The 17618-nt window shown below is 39.9% G+C and overlaps 1 protein-coding gene across 1 annotated transcript in view; it reads left to right on the forward strand.

The window, feature by feature from the left end:
* Positions 1-17618, forward strand: part of mgat5 (alpha-1,6-mannosylglycoprotein 6-beta-N-acetylglucosaminyltransferase) — a 168579-nt gene that overhangs the window by 100054 nt on the left and 50907 nt on the right. The window contains exons 6-9 of the mRNA XM_022668210.2: positions 3048-3119; positions 3891-4052; positions 10102-10271; positions 12380-12514. Coding sequence (XP_022523931.1) covers positions 3048-3119; positions 3891-4052; positions 10102-10271; positions 12380-12514 — 539 coding nt within the window. The remainder of the gene's footprint in view (positions 1-3047; positions 3120-3890; positions 4053-10101; positions 10272-12379; positions 12515-17618) is intronic.

Genomic DNA, 17618 nt, shown 5'->3' on the forward strand with positions numbered 1-17618 from the left:
CTACAGCAACTGAGCTGTTACTTGTCTTTCTCTCTCTTCTCTCTCTTCATCTCTCTCTTTCTCTCTGTCAGTAATAGTGTGTGTAATTGATCGGGGTGGGCTCAGTGAATGATCAGGGGTCAGCGAGTCGACTTATGATGAACGGTTGGTCGTAAAGGGCTGCGTGTAAGTGTCCACTCGGAGCAGCCAAATTAATCTGCTGGAGAACTCAAGCCAACCACAAGCGCATACTGTGGAAACCACACACACACACACACACACAAACAGACCACCTGTGTGCCCACCCTCTTCACATGCCTGGTGGTCAGTAATTGTCATAGTGGTCAAATCCACATGATGGTCTTAACGATGGATGTGACCATTTGGACATAAAGAAGACATAAATAATAAAAGAGGAATGAATCATTAATGCACACAGTCAGTGAGTGATGTCATGGGTTTATGAACTTGTTGAGATGTTAAGTAGCTATCTGCAGCCACTTGTGCACTTTACTCATGTTACAGAGAAAGGAAAATGCATGTTAAAAGGCTTCCCCAAGGCTCTCCTTGAAAGCTTAATGCTATCCAGTGTAAGCATTACGGTATTCTGTTATCTAAAGTTATCTAACAGAACTGGCAGCAAGTATTCTCCTCCAAGCGTGTTGAGGAGGTGTTTAGGTGTTTCTAGAGCCACCTAAATTCTACAGAGTATTTCGGTTTGTTTAACACTAAATCTTTATTATAAGTGGCAGTCCAAATTAGTTCGTTTCTAAACTGAAAGCAGAAGCATTTCTTAGTGGAGAAGGGACAAAATATTGTGTTTAATGGTACCAGTGTTCCAGAATGGCTATCCCTGCTAGTTCTTCTGGCCAGGTCACGCGTCTTTACGTACTTACGTCACACACACAGCATCTAAAAGAGGATCCGGCTCAGTTTTACTGAACGTGAGCGGCTGGTGGAGCAATGGAGACTTCAGAAGAGAAAGCTCACGTTTCTGATTCTCTTTTTATCTTTCTCTCTGACTGATCATAACCTGGAATCGGATGCATCCACTCTTAAAGGAGGCCGCATCACACCCGCCCAGTTTAAAATGATTTTTTCACATGCTTGGTGCAATTACCCATTCTCACCAGAGAGGACCCTAAATCCCAAATGTTTACTACATGATTCCGTATGTAGTGAAGAGATGAGCTATTAGACAAAAGTTTGTAAGTCTGTTTCACACTGGAGTATTCCTATAAAGCTGATGTCCATAAGTTTTGGGATTTAGGGCCCTCTCTGGTGAGAATGAGTAATTGCTCAGAGCATGCAGAAGATTTGTTTTAGACTGTCAAAAACTTCATCCCTTCGTTTCTTTGCTCTTACTATGGATGCTCCACCAGCCGCTCGCGTTCAGTAAAACAGAGCCGGATCCTCTTTTAGAGGATGAACATGTGACGTTAGTAGATAAAGACGCGTGACGTGGTCAGAAGAACTAGCAGGAATGGTCGTTCCAGCACACTGGTACCGTTAAACACAATATTTTAATCCTTTTTCACTCAGAAATGCTTCTGCTTTCAGTTTAGAAGAAGAACTACATGATTCTGTATGTAGTGTATGTAGTCTCTTTCACACTGGAGTTCTCCTTCAAAGCTAATGTCCGTAGGTTTTGGGATTTAGGCCCCTATCTGGTGAGAATGGGTAATTGCAACCGAGCATGCAGAAGAATCATTTTAAACTGGGCGGGTGTGATGCGGTCTCCTTTCAGAGTGGATTAATCTGATTGTTCACTCCAATCTCAATCTTGAAACTTCACTCCCTCGTTTCTTTGGTTTTACTATGAGTGAATGAGTTACTGAGGTCTGAGTTTCCTCTTCTGAAGTCTCCATTGCTCCACCAGCCGCTCGCGTTCAGTAAAACTGAGCCGGAACCTCTTTTAGAGGCTGTATGTGTGATGTAAGTACTCAAAGACGCGTGGCGTGACCAGAGGAACTACATGACCCTACATGTTTCTGTATGTAGTGAATAGAGGTGGGCTATTCGACAAAAGTTTGTACTCGTTTTCGTGTTTTACTACACCTCAAGTCTCTTTCACACTGGAGTTATTCTTTAAGTATGATGTTCGTAAGTTTTGGGATTTAGGGCCCTCTCTGATGAGAATGGGTAATTGCACAGAGCATGCGGAAGAATCATTTCAAACTGGGCGGGTGTGATGTGGTCTCCTTTCAGTCAGGAGAGAGAGATCGTTTCTTTGTTTTTACTATGAGTGAATGAGCTACTGAGCTCTTGAGTTTCCCCTTCTGAAGTCTCCATTGCTCCACCAGCCACTCACGTTCAGTAAAACTGAGCCGGATCTTCTTTTAGAGGCTGTGCATGTGATATAAGTACGCAAGGACGTGTGACGTGGCCAGTAGAACTCCCACAAAAAGCGAAAAGATACCCGACACCTCAGTTTTTAGAATAAATATACTGGTACCACTAAACACAATATTTGATCACTTCTCCACTTAGAAATGCTTCTGCTTTCATTTTAGAAACTAGAAAAATAATATGGACTGCCACTTCAATGAAGATTAATCAATATTTGTGGTTCATCATTTATCTTCATATATTTGTCTTCAGCTGTTCTATGGAAAATAGTTCTCCACTCTGCGCTGTACTGTTTGTATATGTGTAGTATTTTTGATGGACGGCACACGGCTCGGACAGAACAGTGTGTGTTTGGGTTAGGGGGAGGGGTTAGCTTGTTGAGCATGTGTACCTGCTGCTCGTCTGGATGGCCGCGTGTGCCGGCGTGAGGTGTAATGAACAGCGTGCGAGAGAAACACACTCTCGCGCAGACAGAGCGGAGACAGAAGGGTAGATTGAAAGTGGAGGTGAGGAGCTGTCAGTGTGACATATGCTTCCCGCACGCTTATTTATCTGCTCGTCAGGCCTCGTCTACACACACGAACACACACGCCGCGCCTGCGGAGAAATAAACACACACACACACACCCACACACGCACACGTACACACATACACTGCTGTAAAATGTGCAGACATAGGCACACATGCATTTTAATTGGATCTTGTTTGCTTGTCACAGGTGGAGAACTGGTGCCCTCGACTACCCTGGAGGACCACGAACGTTAACGATGACTCTGACAAAAAGGGACAGGTGTGTGTGAATGTTTGTGTTTGTGTGTGTGCGTGCGTGTGTGTTTGTGTGTACAGTATGTTGTAATGGGTATGTTTACACACACACAGACATTAAACTAAAGAGATAAAAATGTATGGAAAATGTCAAAAAAGCTTGATGATGTTTCTGATGACGTAAGGAATTCACTGATAGCTTGGATTAGTGTTGGGCATTATCACCAATAATGTATATCAAGGGTGTACATCAGAGTGATCCAGCGGGCTAAGTGCTGCCACTATGATCGGGAGACTGTTGGTTCGAATCCCGGTCATGCAGCTTGCCATCAACTGCCGGAGTCCTGAGAGAGAGCACAATTGGCCTTGCTCTTTCTCTGGATAGGTAGATGGCGCTCTCTTCCCTCATCACTCCTAGGGTGATGGTGATCAGCACAAGGCATCTGTGAGCTGATGTATCAGAACCAAGTCGCTGCACTTTCCTCCGAGTGCGCTGTGATGCTGCATCAACAGCAGTTTGAAAAGAGGCGGTGGTTGACTTCAAATGGATCAGAGGAAGCATGTGCTACTGAGTTGACTAATTGGCTGAGTAAATTGAGAAGAAAAAAAATAAAAAATAAAGCTGTTAGTGAGCTTTTGAATAATTGACTACTTTATGGTCAACGGATGTCTGATTTCCTTGATCATAACCAGAAAGTGAAGCATTACCCTAATATAAATGAAGATGACTTACAAATGAAGACACCCCAAACTGTCTCTCAGTGTGTGTCTGTATCTATACCTGTTTTTGGTGCAGTCTGAGTACCGTACGAGTCTGGAGGAGCTGTATCGTATGATGTCCAGGCGGGAGGAGTTCCGCTGGATGATGCTGAGGATAAAGCGGATGGAGGAACCGTGGGTCAGCGCCATCCGCTCACTCGCCACCAAGCAGGACCTCCAGAGGCGCAAGCGCAAGAAGGTACTGACCCCTCTAACTTTCCTTATGAGCTTTTAACATGCTCACTGCTGAAAAGAACAGTACGGAAACGATGAGAGAGAGCTCTCGTTCTGTTGCTCGCTTGTTCTCTCTTTCAATTTCTCTCTCTGTCTTCTCTTCTCTTATTCTCTGTCTCTCATTCTCTCTGTCTTTTGTTTACTCTCTCTGTTTCTGTCTCTTGTTCTTTCTCTTTCTCTCCTTCTCTTTCTAGTTCTTGCTTTCTCTCTCTCTTTCTCTCACTCTCTCACATTCTCTCTCTTGTTCCCTCGCTCTCTTGCTCACTCGTTCTCTCTCATTCTCGCTCTCGCTCTTTTGTTTTCTGTCTCGAGAGAGAACGCGAGAACAGGAGAAAGAGAACGAGAGACAGAGAGTAAATGAGAGACATAGAGAATGAGAGAAAGCGAGAGACAGAGAGAACAAGTGAGCGAGAGAGTGAGGGAACAAGAGAGAGATTGAGAGAAAGAGGGAGAGAAATCAAGAACAGGAGAGAGAAAATGAGAGACAGAGAGAGGGAGAACGAGAGACAGAGAGAGGGAGAACGAGAGACAGAGAGAGGGAGAACGAGAGACCGAGAGAGGGAGAACGAGAGACCGAGAGAGTGGGAGAACGAGAGACCAAGAGAGTGGGAGAAAGCGAGAGACAGAGAGAGAAAGCAAGAGAGAGACAGAACAAGGGAACAAGAAAGCGAATTTAAGAGAGTAAGAAAATGAGGGAGAGCAAGAGAGAAAACGAGAACAGGAGAGAGAGAACAAGAGAGCAAGAACGAGAGACAGAGAGAACGAGTGAGCATGAAAGCGATAGAGCGAGGGAATGAGTGAGTGAGAGAGAAAGCGAGAACAACAAAGAGATAGAGAGAGAGAACAAGAGAGAGCGAGGGAATGAGCGAGTGAGAGAGAAAGCGAGAACAAGAAAGAGATGGAGAGAGAGAACAAGAAAAAGAGAGATAAGAGAGAACAAAAGATAACAAGAGACAGAGAACAAGCGAGACTATGAGAAAGAGAATGAGAGGCAGAGAGAAAGAACGAGAGACAGTGAGAGACAAAGAGAACAGGCGAGCGAGAGAACGAGAGAGCAAGAGAGAAAGTGACAAAAAAAGAGAACAAGAGTGAGAGAAAACGAGAGACAGAGAACGAGCAAACGAGAGAGAATGAAAGAGTGAGAGAGGAAGCGAGAAAGAGAGAAAATGGGAGAGCGAGAGAGAAAGCGAGAGCGAGAGCAATAGAGAGAGAAGAGAGAACGAAAGATAACAAAAGACAGAGCCAGAGAACAAGAGTGAGATAATGGGAGAAAGAGAGAACAAGAGGTAGAGCAAGAGAGAACGAGAGAGAGAGAGAGAGAAAGAGGATGAAAGAGCATGAAAGAGCAAGAGTGAGAAAGAGAGGTTAAGCTTTTTAACTTTAATATATTTGCATTGTACTAAAATACATTCATTTTCAGTGGGTATATATAAACTGAAACAGGGAGCCTTGTGCATCTTCAAATATTAACATTTTAATATAACATTATAGTCATTATAGCTTTTAGAAAAAAGTGTTTTCCCCCTCTTACATTACTTTTACTTTTATACTTTTAAGTAGATTTAAAAGAAGTACTTTTACACTTTTATTTGAGTAAACAGCTTCTACAGAAGTACTTTAAACTTCTACCTGAGTATTGAATGAGAGTAATTTTCTCTCCTCTGGTGATAGTGATATTGTAATGTAGTATCGGTTAGCTTTAGTAAGGGTATCATGCAGCCCTGCAGTGTTAGGTGTGTTATAGTGAGAAGAACATGGAAAGCCCATTGTGCCTCGTACCTACCACCATTTAATAATGCACGCTGTGTTTCAGCCCTGCTCCAGCTGAATAATTCACACACACACACACACACACACACACACACACACCATCCAGGACACAGTCTCTCCTGAGGATATGTGTGAGACTCTTCTCTTTCACCTGCAGCCAACACTGGTGGCAGCAGCCCAAACACACACACGCACACACACTTTCTCTCTGAGGGAAAAACAGGAGATTGCCTAATTTCCAGCCTGAAAGAATCGCAGTTAAAGGTTACCCAAGTGTCATTTTACAAAATCCCCCAAAGATTCATGTCTGAGTGACACTGTGTATGTTGTGTTTGAGAGCATTACTGTAACCATAACTCTCTACTTGACCCTTTTTTAAATCCATAAAACATTCCAGAGGCTTTGTAACTAAATGTTTTCATAGACAGAGACATGGGCAGCCCTAAAATGCAACATTGAAGTAAGTAAGTCTTTAAAAAATTAGAAAGAATATCATTAAACTTGATTTAAGTGGTCTCCGGTTGGTCCAGCAGACTAAGGCGCTGCCACTGCGATCGGGAAATGGCTTGTTCGAATCCCGGTCATGCAGTTTGCCACCAGCAGCCTGATTTCGAGAAAGCACAGTTGGCGCTCTTAAATTACTTTAATTTCTTCCAGTGTGCCTTATCTATGGATTTTATCAGTCAGGTATTAAGGAGCAGTAAATCCAGTATTAGCATTAGCCGCTAACCCCAGCGATAGCTCTTTCGCTGTTCAGTGGTGAGTATATTGAACTGTAGTCTGCGCAATTGTCGTGTTAAAACAAGATACGTGGGGCAAACTGCTAGCTGATAGGGCCCTAACCTACCCGAACACTCTCAGGGTTCCTAGCGCTACTAGCTGCTAACTGCTATTTTGAAAATCTAAGCTTACTGTAAATAAACAGAAGTGCTTTACTCACTCAGGATAGAAATCTGTGTAGATTAACATCCAGCTCTTGTTTGACTTTAAAAGAAAATGTTTTTTTTGTTTGTTTTTTTTAAATAAAAAACTACAGTTTTGTTTACTTAGACCCCCCAGCCTGAGACCTGCTGAATGAGAAGGAAAACAAGGCGACACCCTTATTCCTTACTAGTGTCGCTTAAAGTGCGCCTTATAATCCGGTGCGCCTTATGTATGAAAAAAGACCAGAAAATAGATGTTTAAAAAAAAATAAAAATTTAAAGATGAAATGAACCCACCTGTATATATTAGTTTTTGTGTCTGATTTGAATCTAAAGGATTTTATTTTATCCTTCAAATGACCCGTTTTCCCCTCCTGAGGAATTTTGTGTACAGTTCTTGTGTGTTTTTTTTTTTTTTTTAAGGAAAGGCAGAGTGGCTGGATTCGTTGCCACCCCTAAACCTCTGATCTCAGAATCGCCCATGTTTATGGAGATTATTAGGGGGCCACAACATGATTGCCAGTGTTCTACCCAGACTCTGAACAGCTCTTCACTGTTTCCCTCAAATCCTCTCACAGAGGACACCTGATATTAATCCTGTACCACAGCTTTTAGCTGGAAGTGATAAATGCACTGTGTATAAAAGCCCAGTGCAATCTACTTATCATATATAATAGCTTATGGGAAAGGTCAGGGTCGTTGTGAAAAGAGTGATAAATAGTGCATTGGGATTCACTTACATAAAGACATACATAAAGCCCCAGTTTTATGACCTGGATAACATTTCACTTTATCTTAGTGTGGCAGGTAATACAGTATATGCTATATAAATCCCCACTTCAGAAGTATTGGAACAGTGAGGCTGATCTAGGGGTGGGCAATATTATATCGTATAGAATATATCGTGACACAGAAATATCGTGATATTAAAAATCCATATTGTGATAATAGGGCTGTTCTACCTTAAAAGTTGTCTATTATTTACTGTGAAGCTTTAGGTGTATTTATTGTATAATTGTTTTAGTTTGCAGTTTATATGCATGCACTAAATATTCTGCAATATTATTTGCTGGATTATATTATTTTATGCTATATTATTTATTTTGCCACATTATGATTATACTGTTATACTATTATACTATATTCCTGAAATGAATGAATTATTTTAGTTTTCCTATATCGCCAAGTATATCGTTATCGCAAAAATACCCTGAAATATCGTGATATTATTTTAGAGCCATATCGCCCACCCCTAGGCTGATCCCTTTATTTCTGCTGTAGACTGAAAACATTTTGTTTTTCATTAAAAGATGAATTTGAGACAAAAGCTTTATTTCCAAGTATTTACATTAGGATCTGATAGCAACTTATTTTTCTTATGAAGTATTGAAACAGATAAACTTAAAATAAATTAAAGTGAAATCGCACGTTTGGCGTCCTCCCCATTATTTATATATTTATTTATTTATTTTTACATAGTCTAGAGATTAATTTCAGTTTATTTGGAGACAGAAACTGTTGAGTTCAGACGGTCGATCACTTTTAATTTATGCTGAAATATACTTTTTTGACATTAAACCAAACTTTCACGAAAGAGAATTACTACCTTTTAGTCCATATATATATATATCAAATGAAAACAGATGAGGTAGATGCAGTAGCTATTTTTTTTTTTCAAAGTTATACAGGTATTTAAATTGAGTTATCAAAATAAACTCAATTAACATTTTGTGTCCGTCAAATAGCGTAAAGCAGCTTCTTGTCGCAAAACCACATTATGAAGCTTTTTTTGCGAAGATTACTTTATTATCACTTATATAAACCAAGTTTATGCAAAGTGACCACCATGCCAATATATATTTGCATAAATAATTGATGAAATTACTGTAGAAACGATATTTATCGTCATATCTCACATCACTACACACACACACAAAATCTGTTAAATCGACACTAACATTTATGAATCTAAATAAAATCCTACTGTGTTGATCGTACATTGATTTATTTATTTTACAATTAAATATCCTTTTTTAAACGTTCCAGTGTTAAGAAGATAAAATGTTTAATGGATAATCACAGCAAATTGTGTTAATATGTGTAATTAGTTAATATTTTAATTTAGATTTTAATAACTTTCATAGAAAACTGTGTTCTTCCTTCTTCATGGTGTGTTGATGTGTCTCTCTATGAGGTATTTTCACCCACACAGGGTTAGCATGATTAATTAATGCAAGCTTTTTTTTTTCCCTGTATGAACAAAAATGTTATTAAAACAGAGAGCTGTAAATCTCAGTGTTTTTAAATGTATTTTCCTTGTTGTTTTTCTCTATCTGAGGAATTGTGTTTCAGAGCTGCGTCTAATCTGACCTTTCTGTTCTGAGAGTGTAACCAGTAGTTTGTGTCCTAAAGTAAACTGTGTGTATTTACATTTATGAAGGCGTATTTAGATGGTAGATGATTATACTGATACGCCTCCGTCCTCTGGAGTGCTCTTGAGGTAACTAGATGCTGTGAAGGTGACTTTGTGTTTATAGCGGCTGGTGAGAGAAAAAAAAAAAACAGCTCTGAAAACCTCTTAAAAATGATGAGTTTCTTTGATTTTACCAAATTGAAACCCTCTGGAATATAATCAAGAGGAAGATGGATGATCACAAGCCATCAAACCAAACTCAACTGCTTGAATTTTTGCACCAGGAGTAAAGGCATAAAGTTATCCAAAAGCAGTGTGTAAGACTGGTGGAAGAGAACATGCCAAGATGCATGAAAACTGTGATTTTTTTTTGTTATTTAAGCCATCTCTCATTTTCTGCAAATACATGCTCTAAATGACAATATTTTATTTTGGAATTTGGGACGAATGTTGTCCGTAGTTTATAGAATAAACAACAATGTTCATTTTACTCAAATATACACCTATAAATAGCAAAATCAGAGAAACTCATTCAGAAACTAAAGTGGTCTCTTCATTTTTTCCAGAGCTGTATAGCTGGAAATAAGAAAATAAATCATTATAATTAAATAAAAATATAATCTCTTTCCTGCATTACACACCAGGACAATCATCAAATCATCCCTCAAGCCAATTACAATGAAAAAAGGCATGGCTGCAGGCATTTGGACTCCCAGAGGGTCTGTAAGGAGTGTTTTAAGAGCCTGTGGTCTGGGCTAAAGGACACTTCACGTTTTTTTATGTTATTTTTTATACCGCCAATTACCAGCATTGTGCTACTTTTACTTCACTCTTCTCCTACAGTCTGAATGAAGATGAGGAGAATGAAAGAATGCCTGTTTGTGTTCTTGTGTGTGTGTGTTTTTCAGATCCTCGTTCATCTGGGTCTGCTGACGAAGGAGTCTGGCTTTAAGATAGCGGAGAACGCGTTCAGCGGGGGTCCGCTGGGGGAGCTGGTGCAGTGGAGTGACCTCATCACCACCCTGTACCTCCTGGGCCACGACATCCGCATCTCTGCCTCCATCGCTGAGCTCAAAGAGTGAGTTCTCACACTAACACACACATATACACACACACACACACGGCTGTAAAATCTATCAAAATCTGTATTTCATATTTAGCCACCCAGCTGAACACACACACACGTACACACAAACACACACACTTTCCATAATGACCTTACACATGCTGGGCATGACATTTACATTTCAGTTCCAGTGGCTGAACTGAAAGGCTCAGTGAACACACTCGTGTAAACACACGCTTCACAGCCAAACTCACTTCCCACTCCTGCATTTAAATATTCTGTATCTCTGTATCCTTTAACTGAAAATACTGGGCAAATTTCACTGTATTTTTGATTTTATATTAATTTAAATATTTTTTAAATTCATATTAATTCATACTTTTAATAATTTCTCATGATTTTTCCATAATGCCAAAACAGTTCACAACCATTTGAAAGATTTTTTCATAGGCTGTCACTTTGCATGTTTGGGCAAATTTCGCTATTTTGTTGATTTTATATAAATTTTTATTTATTTTAATTTATGCTTCAAATTTAAATTCTTGTGATTTCCCCATAATGCCACAAGAGTTCCACTACCATTTGAAAGAGTCTGTCCTTGGCTATCACCTCTGCAAGTTTGGGGCAATTTCACTGTATTGTTGATTTTATATTAATTTAAATATTTTTAATTCATACTCAAAATTTAGTTTCTCATGATTTTCCCATAATGCACTGAAATCACTGAAAGTGAAACTTTTTGGCCGAAACCGAAACCAGACAAAACAAAACACTTGGCCAAACACGTTTGTTATTTCCTTGCAGGTTTGTTTTGAATTATTTTGACCTTTTTTCACTATTAAATCACTATTAAAACTATAAAAAATCTTGTGTCGCTTTTCACTGAAAAGGCAATTGCAAACCTATAAATAAAAAAAATATTTATTGTAAATCAAAAAGAAGTTTCCTTAAAGCATCCTAGCAGACATACCAACAAAGCACAATACAGTGTTTCTACTACATATAAATTAATTTAGCAGTAACTCTACAGAGGGCTTTTAATTTGAAACGAGGCATGTTGCTGTTGCTAACAACCAGGTTAAAACATACAAAGCAGCTGGCTTCTGCTGTAGAGGGTTAAGGGCTGCTAGAGAGGAGGGGAAGGAGGGACTTTTATTTTGAAACACAGGTATGCTGCCAATCATCCAATCAACCACCATTTAGCCTAGCTGTTAGCAGTCACGCATAACCTACTCCAGCTCTGCAGAGGCTGGCTGATTGGCCGAATTCCTGTGTTTCAACGATTTTAACTGTTTTTATGTTTTTAGCCAATAGTGATTGATCTTTTTAGGCCTATTTTGTGGCCTGGAATCCAGTAAAGTGCCTCCACTGCTGAAACAAATTCTAATATTAGCGAAAACACTATAATATAACATTTTCTGTTACCTCAAAAATGTTTGCTGTATCCCTAGTCAGAGATTTAGATATTCTCCTCAAACCTTGTTTATATTTCAAATATATTTCATATTTATTCCTGTATTTTGTAAAGACCATAAATTGAATTGCTGATATTCTTTAAGTGGCAGTGGCAGATCCACATTTCTCAGCTGCTGAGAAATGAGGAAGAGATACGATAAACGGCAGGTTTAAGTTCATTTTTAAACTCTACTCAAATGAAGAAGAATGAATGAGAGAGACGATTAACTGCAGGTTTAAAATAATTTTTACACTGTGATCACATAAAGAAGAATGAACGAGAGATGATAAACGGCAGGTTTAAGTTTTAGGTTCGCTAACTGCGCTAAGCGCTAGCTCTTTTGCCGTTCAGAGGTGAGTATTATCAGCCTGAAGTCTACTGCTAACCCTGGCTAGCACTGCTGGAGCAGCATTAGCATTAGTCGCTAACGGGGCCAAGCACTAGCTCTTGTGCCGTTCTGTGGTGAGTAGTATTGGCCTGTAGCCTGCTGCTAACCCAGGCTAGCACTGCTGGAGCAGTATTAACATTAGCTGCTAACCACTAGCTCTTTTGCCGTTCTGTGGTGAGTAGTATTGGCCTGTAGCCTGTTGCTAACCCAGTCTAGCACTGCTAAGGCAGCATTAGTGTTAGCATTCTCAATGTTCTTTTCTGTCTCTCTTTGCAGGATCATGCGTAAGGTGATGGGGAATAAGTCCAGCTGTCCCACACAGGGTGATAAGGTGGTGGAGCTCATCTACATAGACATTGTGGGCCTGTCTCAGTTTAAGAAGACGTTGGGACCATCCTGGGTGCATTACCAGTAAGTGAAAACTCCTGACAATTTTACAAACTAAACTAATTTAAACCTTTATTGATTTTATTGGGATTTTTATTTTTACTAATATGTTCTTGATGTTTGGTCAAGTTTAAATGCTGTTTTCGGGGATGGGAGTGTCCCAGAGCACCAATTCTGTTCTTTCTGAAATCAGTTGTCTGGTTGTGCATCTATGGAACTCGGTCTGGTGCAGGTGTTGAAGCTATTCGCTTCCTGTGTAAATAAAGTAAATTCCTGATTAAAATAGCACAATAGCAATGCTGAAGTAAATTTGTGGTTATAATAGCACAGCTGAGGTAAATATGTTTTGCTTGTGGTTTGTCTTAGAGCTTTTAAATGGAAACAACATGTCTTAATGCTAAGTACCATATTTTTCTCACTTTAAGGCGCACTTTATATCCTTTATTTAAATCAGATGTGCATTATGTATGAATTTTACCAGTCAGGTTGTATGTAGCAGTAAAGCCACTCTGCCACTCCTATACAGAAGTTTCAATTTAGTCCTCCGTCACTGAGGTTGGAGCAGTATTAGCATTAGCCTCTATCCACGCTAAGCACTAGCTCTTTCACCATTTAGAGGTGAGTATTATCGGCCTGTAGCCTGCTGCTAGCCTTGGCTAGCACTGCCGAAGCAGCATTAACAGTAGCTGCTAACTGCGCTAAGCATCTCTTTCGGCATTCAGAGCTGAGTATATCGGACTGTAGTCTGCGCGTTTACCGTGTTAAAGCAAGCTACATGGGAATAACCTCAAGCTAATATTGCCCTGGCTTACCGGAACACTTAGGGTTAGTGCTAGCAGTTAGCTGGTTAGCTGCTAGTGCTAATGCTGCTGCACTTAGCCATAGTGGAAATCTGGAAATCTAAGCTTACTGTAAATAAACAGAAGTGCTTTACTCACCCAAATAATAAGTTTTCAGAAGAGAAATCTGTGTAGATTAACATCCAGTGCTGGTTTAGCTTTAAAAGGAAATCTTTTTTAATTTATTTATTTATTTATTTATTTATTTTAAGAATTACAGTTTTGTTGACTTAGCTTAGCTTTACTTAGTTTTACCCCTTACCTCCACCACCCAGCTGTGATATCTGCTGAATGAATTGGAAGGAAAACATGGTGACACCCCTGTTCCTTACTAGTGTCACATAATTCGCCTTATAGTGCGAAAAATACAGTAATTTATTCAGCGGTGATTCAGTTTCTGTTTTATCCAGAAATGTTTATTTTGATCCATCTCTATTTACACACCACTAATCAAATTCACGTTTCAGTTCAGGTCCTGTTTACTCGGACACGGTGAATATGGTAAACGTGAAGATGAGTTGATGGTGACGGTGGAGGATGTTCAGGGTGTATTCGTGTTTAAATTCCACATCATAAATTTGTATAGACGCAGAATGTGGTCTGACTGCATTTTCCTGCCTGATTAAAGCTGTAAGGGCAGCGGCGTGTCCCAGACATCCTCGTTCCGTTTGAGAAACCTTCACTAGCAGAGCTTCACTTTGTTGTGAAATCCCTGATGGAGGCTTTAAGCCTGTAAAGCAGCAGTATAGGAGTGAAGCTGCGCTGAGCTGCTGCAGTCTTTGTACCACAAACAGGTGGGATTAGAGTGCAGACGTGTTGCTACGCTGACAGGAGAGGGGTTTTTTGTGTGTGTGTGTGTGTGTGTGTGTTGTCATTGGTTTGACCTAGTATCAGTGTCTTCTGCTGAAGAGATTCAGCCGAGTTGAGTGAACAAAGGATGCTAAAATTAGCCGTGAGTGTCTGACACTGACACTTTCTTCATCTGTGTTGAAACGCTACCTTTCTGACTGTTTCCCTTTCCGTCTTTCTCCGTGTCTCTGAAATAATGAAAGTTTAAAACATGCTCTGTAGGTCTAAACATTGAACATTTTTAGGCGTGCACTGAATATTTGGTAACCCAAAATGACAAAACAAGTGAAAATACTTTCTAAAAGAATGAATACTAAGCAGTGACTAGTTTATTTTAGGTCGTATTGCCGTGTTTCCTCTAACATTTAGGGTATTAGTTTTCTGTAGACATATGGCTTTGTAAAGTCTGAGCTCACAAAGAGACTTTAGTCTGTCATCAATGCAGCAAGTAATCCAGCTCAGAACAACAGTTTACTAACATTGCAGGGTTACACTTGAAAACAAGGGATAGGGGTACAAAAGAGAAATGAGATTTATAGGACCTTAGAATGAGTTTTTATTCTTCTCACACTTTGCCCATTCTTTTTTTTAACCCTTTCTCTATGTCTCTGAAATAAAAAAAGTTTAAAACATGCTCTGTAGGTCTAAACATTGCATTTTTTTAGGCGTGCACTGAATATTTGGTAACCCAAAATGACAAAACAAGTGAAAAGACTTTATAAAAGAATTAATACTGAACAGGGACTAGTTCATTTTAGGTCATATTGCAGCGTTTCCTCTAACCTTGGGGTTTCTGTCAGCAGTGGAGGCCACAAAACAGTGATAAAAAGATCAGTCAGTATTAGCTCTCTATAGACCTATGGCTTTGTTAAGACTGAGCTCACAGAGAGACTTAATTCAGTCATCAATGCAGCAAGTAATCCAGCTCAAAACAACAGTTTACTAACATTGCAGGGTTACACTTGAAAACAAGGGATAGGGGTACAAAAGATAAATGGGAACATTTATGGGACCTTAGAATGAGTTTATAACTCTTCTCACACTTTGCCCATTCTTGTTCTAATCCTTTCTCCGTGTGTCTGAAATAATAAAAGTTTAAAACATGCTCTGTAGGTCTAAACGTTGCATTTTTTTTAGGCGTGCACTGAATATTTGGTAACCCAAAATGACAAAACAAGTGAAAAGACTTTATAAAAGAATTAATACTGAACAGGGACTAGTTCATTTTAGGTCATATTGCCGTGTTTCCTCTAACATTAGAGTTTCTTTCAGCAGTGGAGGCTTTTTACTGAATCCCAAGTTAGAAAAAGCGCTAAAAAGATCAGTCAGTATTGGCTAAAAACAGGAAGAAGGACTCTCTATAGCTGTAAGGCTTTGTAAAGTCTGAGCTCACGAAGGTATTTTAGTCTGTCATCAATGCAGCAAATAATCCAGCTCAGAACAACATAACCAGCAAATGGCCAACAACAGCCAACAAACCGCAGGTTTAAGTTCATTTTTACGCTTTACTCGCAATAATTAAAAAAGTAAAACGTTCAGCATTACATCACACTTGAGCCCAATCTCATTTCACCCCATGGCTGTACCACTTAGCTCTAACCCTAAGTTTTACACATGCACACCTAGGGGTGTCCTGATTCTTGTTAGGCTGGAGGGGTAGGGGCAAGTGTCAGCAGTATGTGGACCTTCAAATTTAGATTTTTCAGAAGCATACTAAAAACAGAGAGCTTTGAGAATCAGTGGCAAGATGGCACTGGCAAAAGTGACCAAAGAAACCCACAAATTTGAGTATTTTTCTCATTAAAATTACGCTAACCTCTAGTTATATTACCAGAGTTTAAGTTTAAGTGTAGTTTCATTGTTTTATGGCTAAAAAAGACCAGTCAGTATAAGCTAAAACAGGCATAAGGGCTCTCTAAAGCCATAAGGCCTTGTTAAGACTGAGCTCACAAAGGGAATTTAGTCTGTCATCAATGCAGGAAATAATCCAGCTCAGAACAACAGTTTACAGTTAACTAACTTTGCAGTGGTTACACTTGAAAACAAGGGATAGGGGTACAAAAGAGAAGTGGGATTTATGGGACCGTAGAATGAGTTACTTAATTTAGCAAACTTAACTTAGTTTGCTAACTTAGTTAACTAGTTAGCTATAGCGTTAAGTACCTAGCGCTAGGTTAAAAACCTAACCTAGATACTAAAATTAGGGAGAAGAATAAAGCCACAGTGGCGGTGCGCGTTCGCGCTCTCAGATGACCTGTCAATCACCACATCACCACACCCCTTTAAATATCACGGGATAACTCCTATAAAACGTATTAACAGTAAAGAAAAACACTGGGGGTTATTAACACAGGAGGGGAGCTTGCAGAATGTACAGAACCCAACTTCCAAAAAAAAATCCTGGATGTGTAATTTAAGATTAAAGATTCCACCATCTCTTATTGAGTTGAATAGAAATAGGCGGGGTTAAAAGTTATACTGGAACCAGCCAGCAGAGGGCGTAAGAGACGTAGTGGCTTTACTTTTCAACCCCTGTCGTGCTGTTAATACTTATTATACACTGTCTATAGGTCAGACTCTGTGGTCCGTGTTTTTTTTTTTTCTGTGATCTCATAGGCTGTGGGTAGTTGCTGCTCCTCACTCCTAGTCGCCGACTGAGTCAGATATTAAACGTTGAGTATTTGCTGGGCGTCTGCGACTTGTCTGCGATCAGTCTTTCAGTGATTTATACTACAGAACTGAGCGCGTGCCGAGTGATCCCCGATTTGCCTCCGAGCATCCGAGTTTTTGTCGAGGATCATTGAGAAACTGGTCCAAAATCGTGTAGTGTGAAGCTGGCATAACACTGCAGGGTTACACTTGAAAACAAGGGGAAAAGGAATTTATGGGACCTTGAGTTCACAACTCTACTCTCTACACTGATTGAGCACTAGATTTTGCGTTTTGCAGACTCACTCATACTGTTCATATCTTGTTCTAACTCTGCTGCTGTGTTCAGTAGGGATTAAAAAAAGCGAGTTCTCCTCCGTGATGTACAGCCTGAGCTGTTATCAGCTATCTGCTACTGTCCGTCATTCCTCCTGTATCGACTGCTGCAGTTCCTGCTAGCCGAGATCCGGCTCTGAAAGCTCAGGAAGTGTGTAGTGGAGGAGACGGACTGGCGGTTTTATTAGCCTCCAGCTTGTGTACTAACATTAAGATTTAACGCTCCCCCGGTACGTTCCGTTTCAGGCCCTTTTGGATAAGTTTACAGGCCGTGTGGCGTTAGGCATGAAATATGAAGTAATATCCCTAAAACCAGGCTTAATCTGACAAGGACAGATTTATTAATTCCCTCCCGATACCCATATTTCAAAAACTACGAGAGCCTCCCTCTTTCCCTCCCTCCTTCCTCTCTCACAGACCCTTCATTCTCACATGCCCACACACTGCATCATCAT

This window comes from Astyanax mexicanus, chromosome 23, assembly GCF_023375975.1.
Source record: "Astyanax mexicanus isolate ESR-SI-001 chromosome 23, AstMex3_surface, whole genome shotgun sequence".
Classification (NCBI taxonomy): domain Eukaryota; kingdom Metazoa; phylum Chordata; class Actinopteri; order Characiformes; family Acestrorhamphidae; genus Astyanax; species Astyanax mexicanus.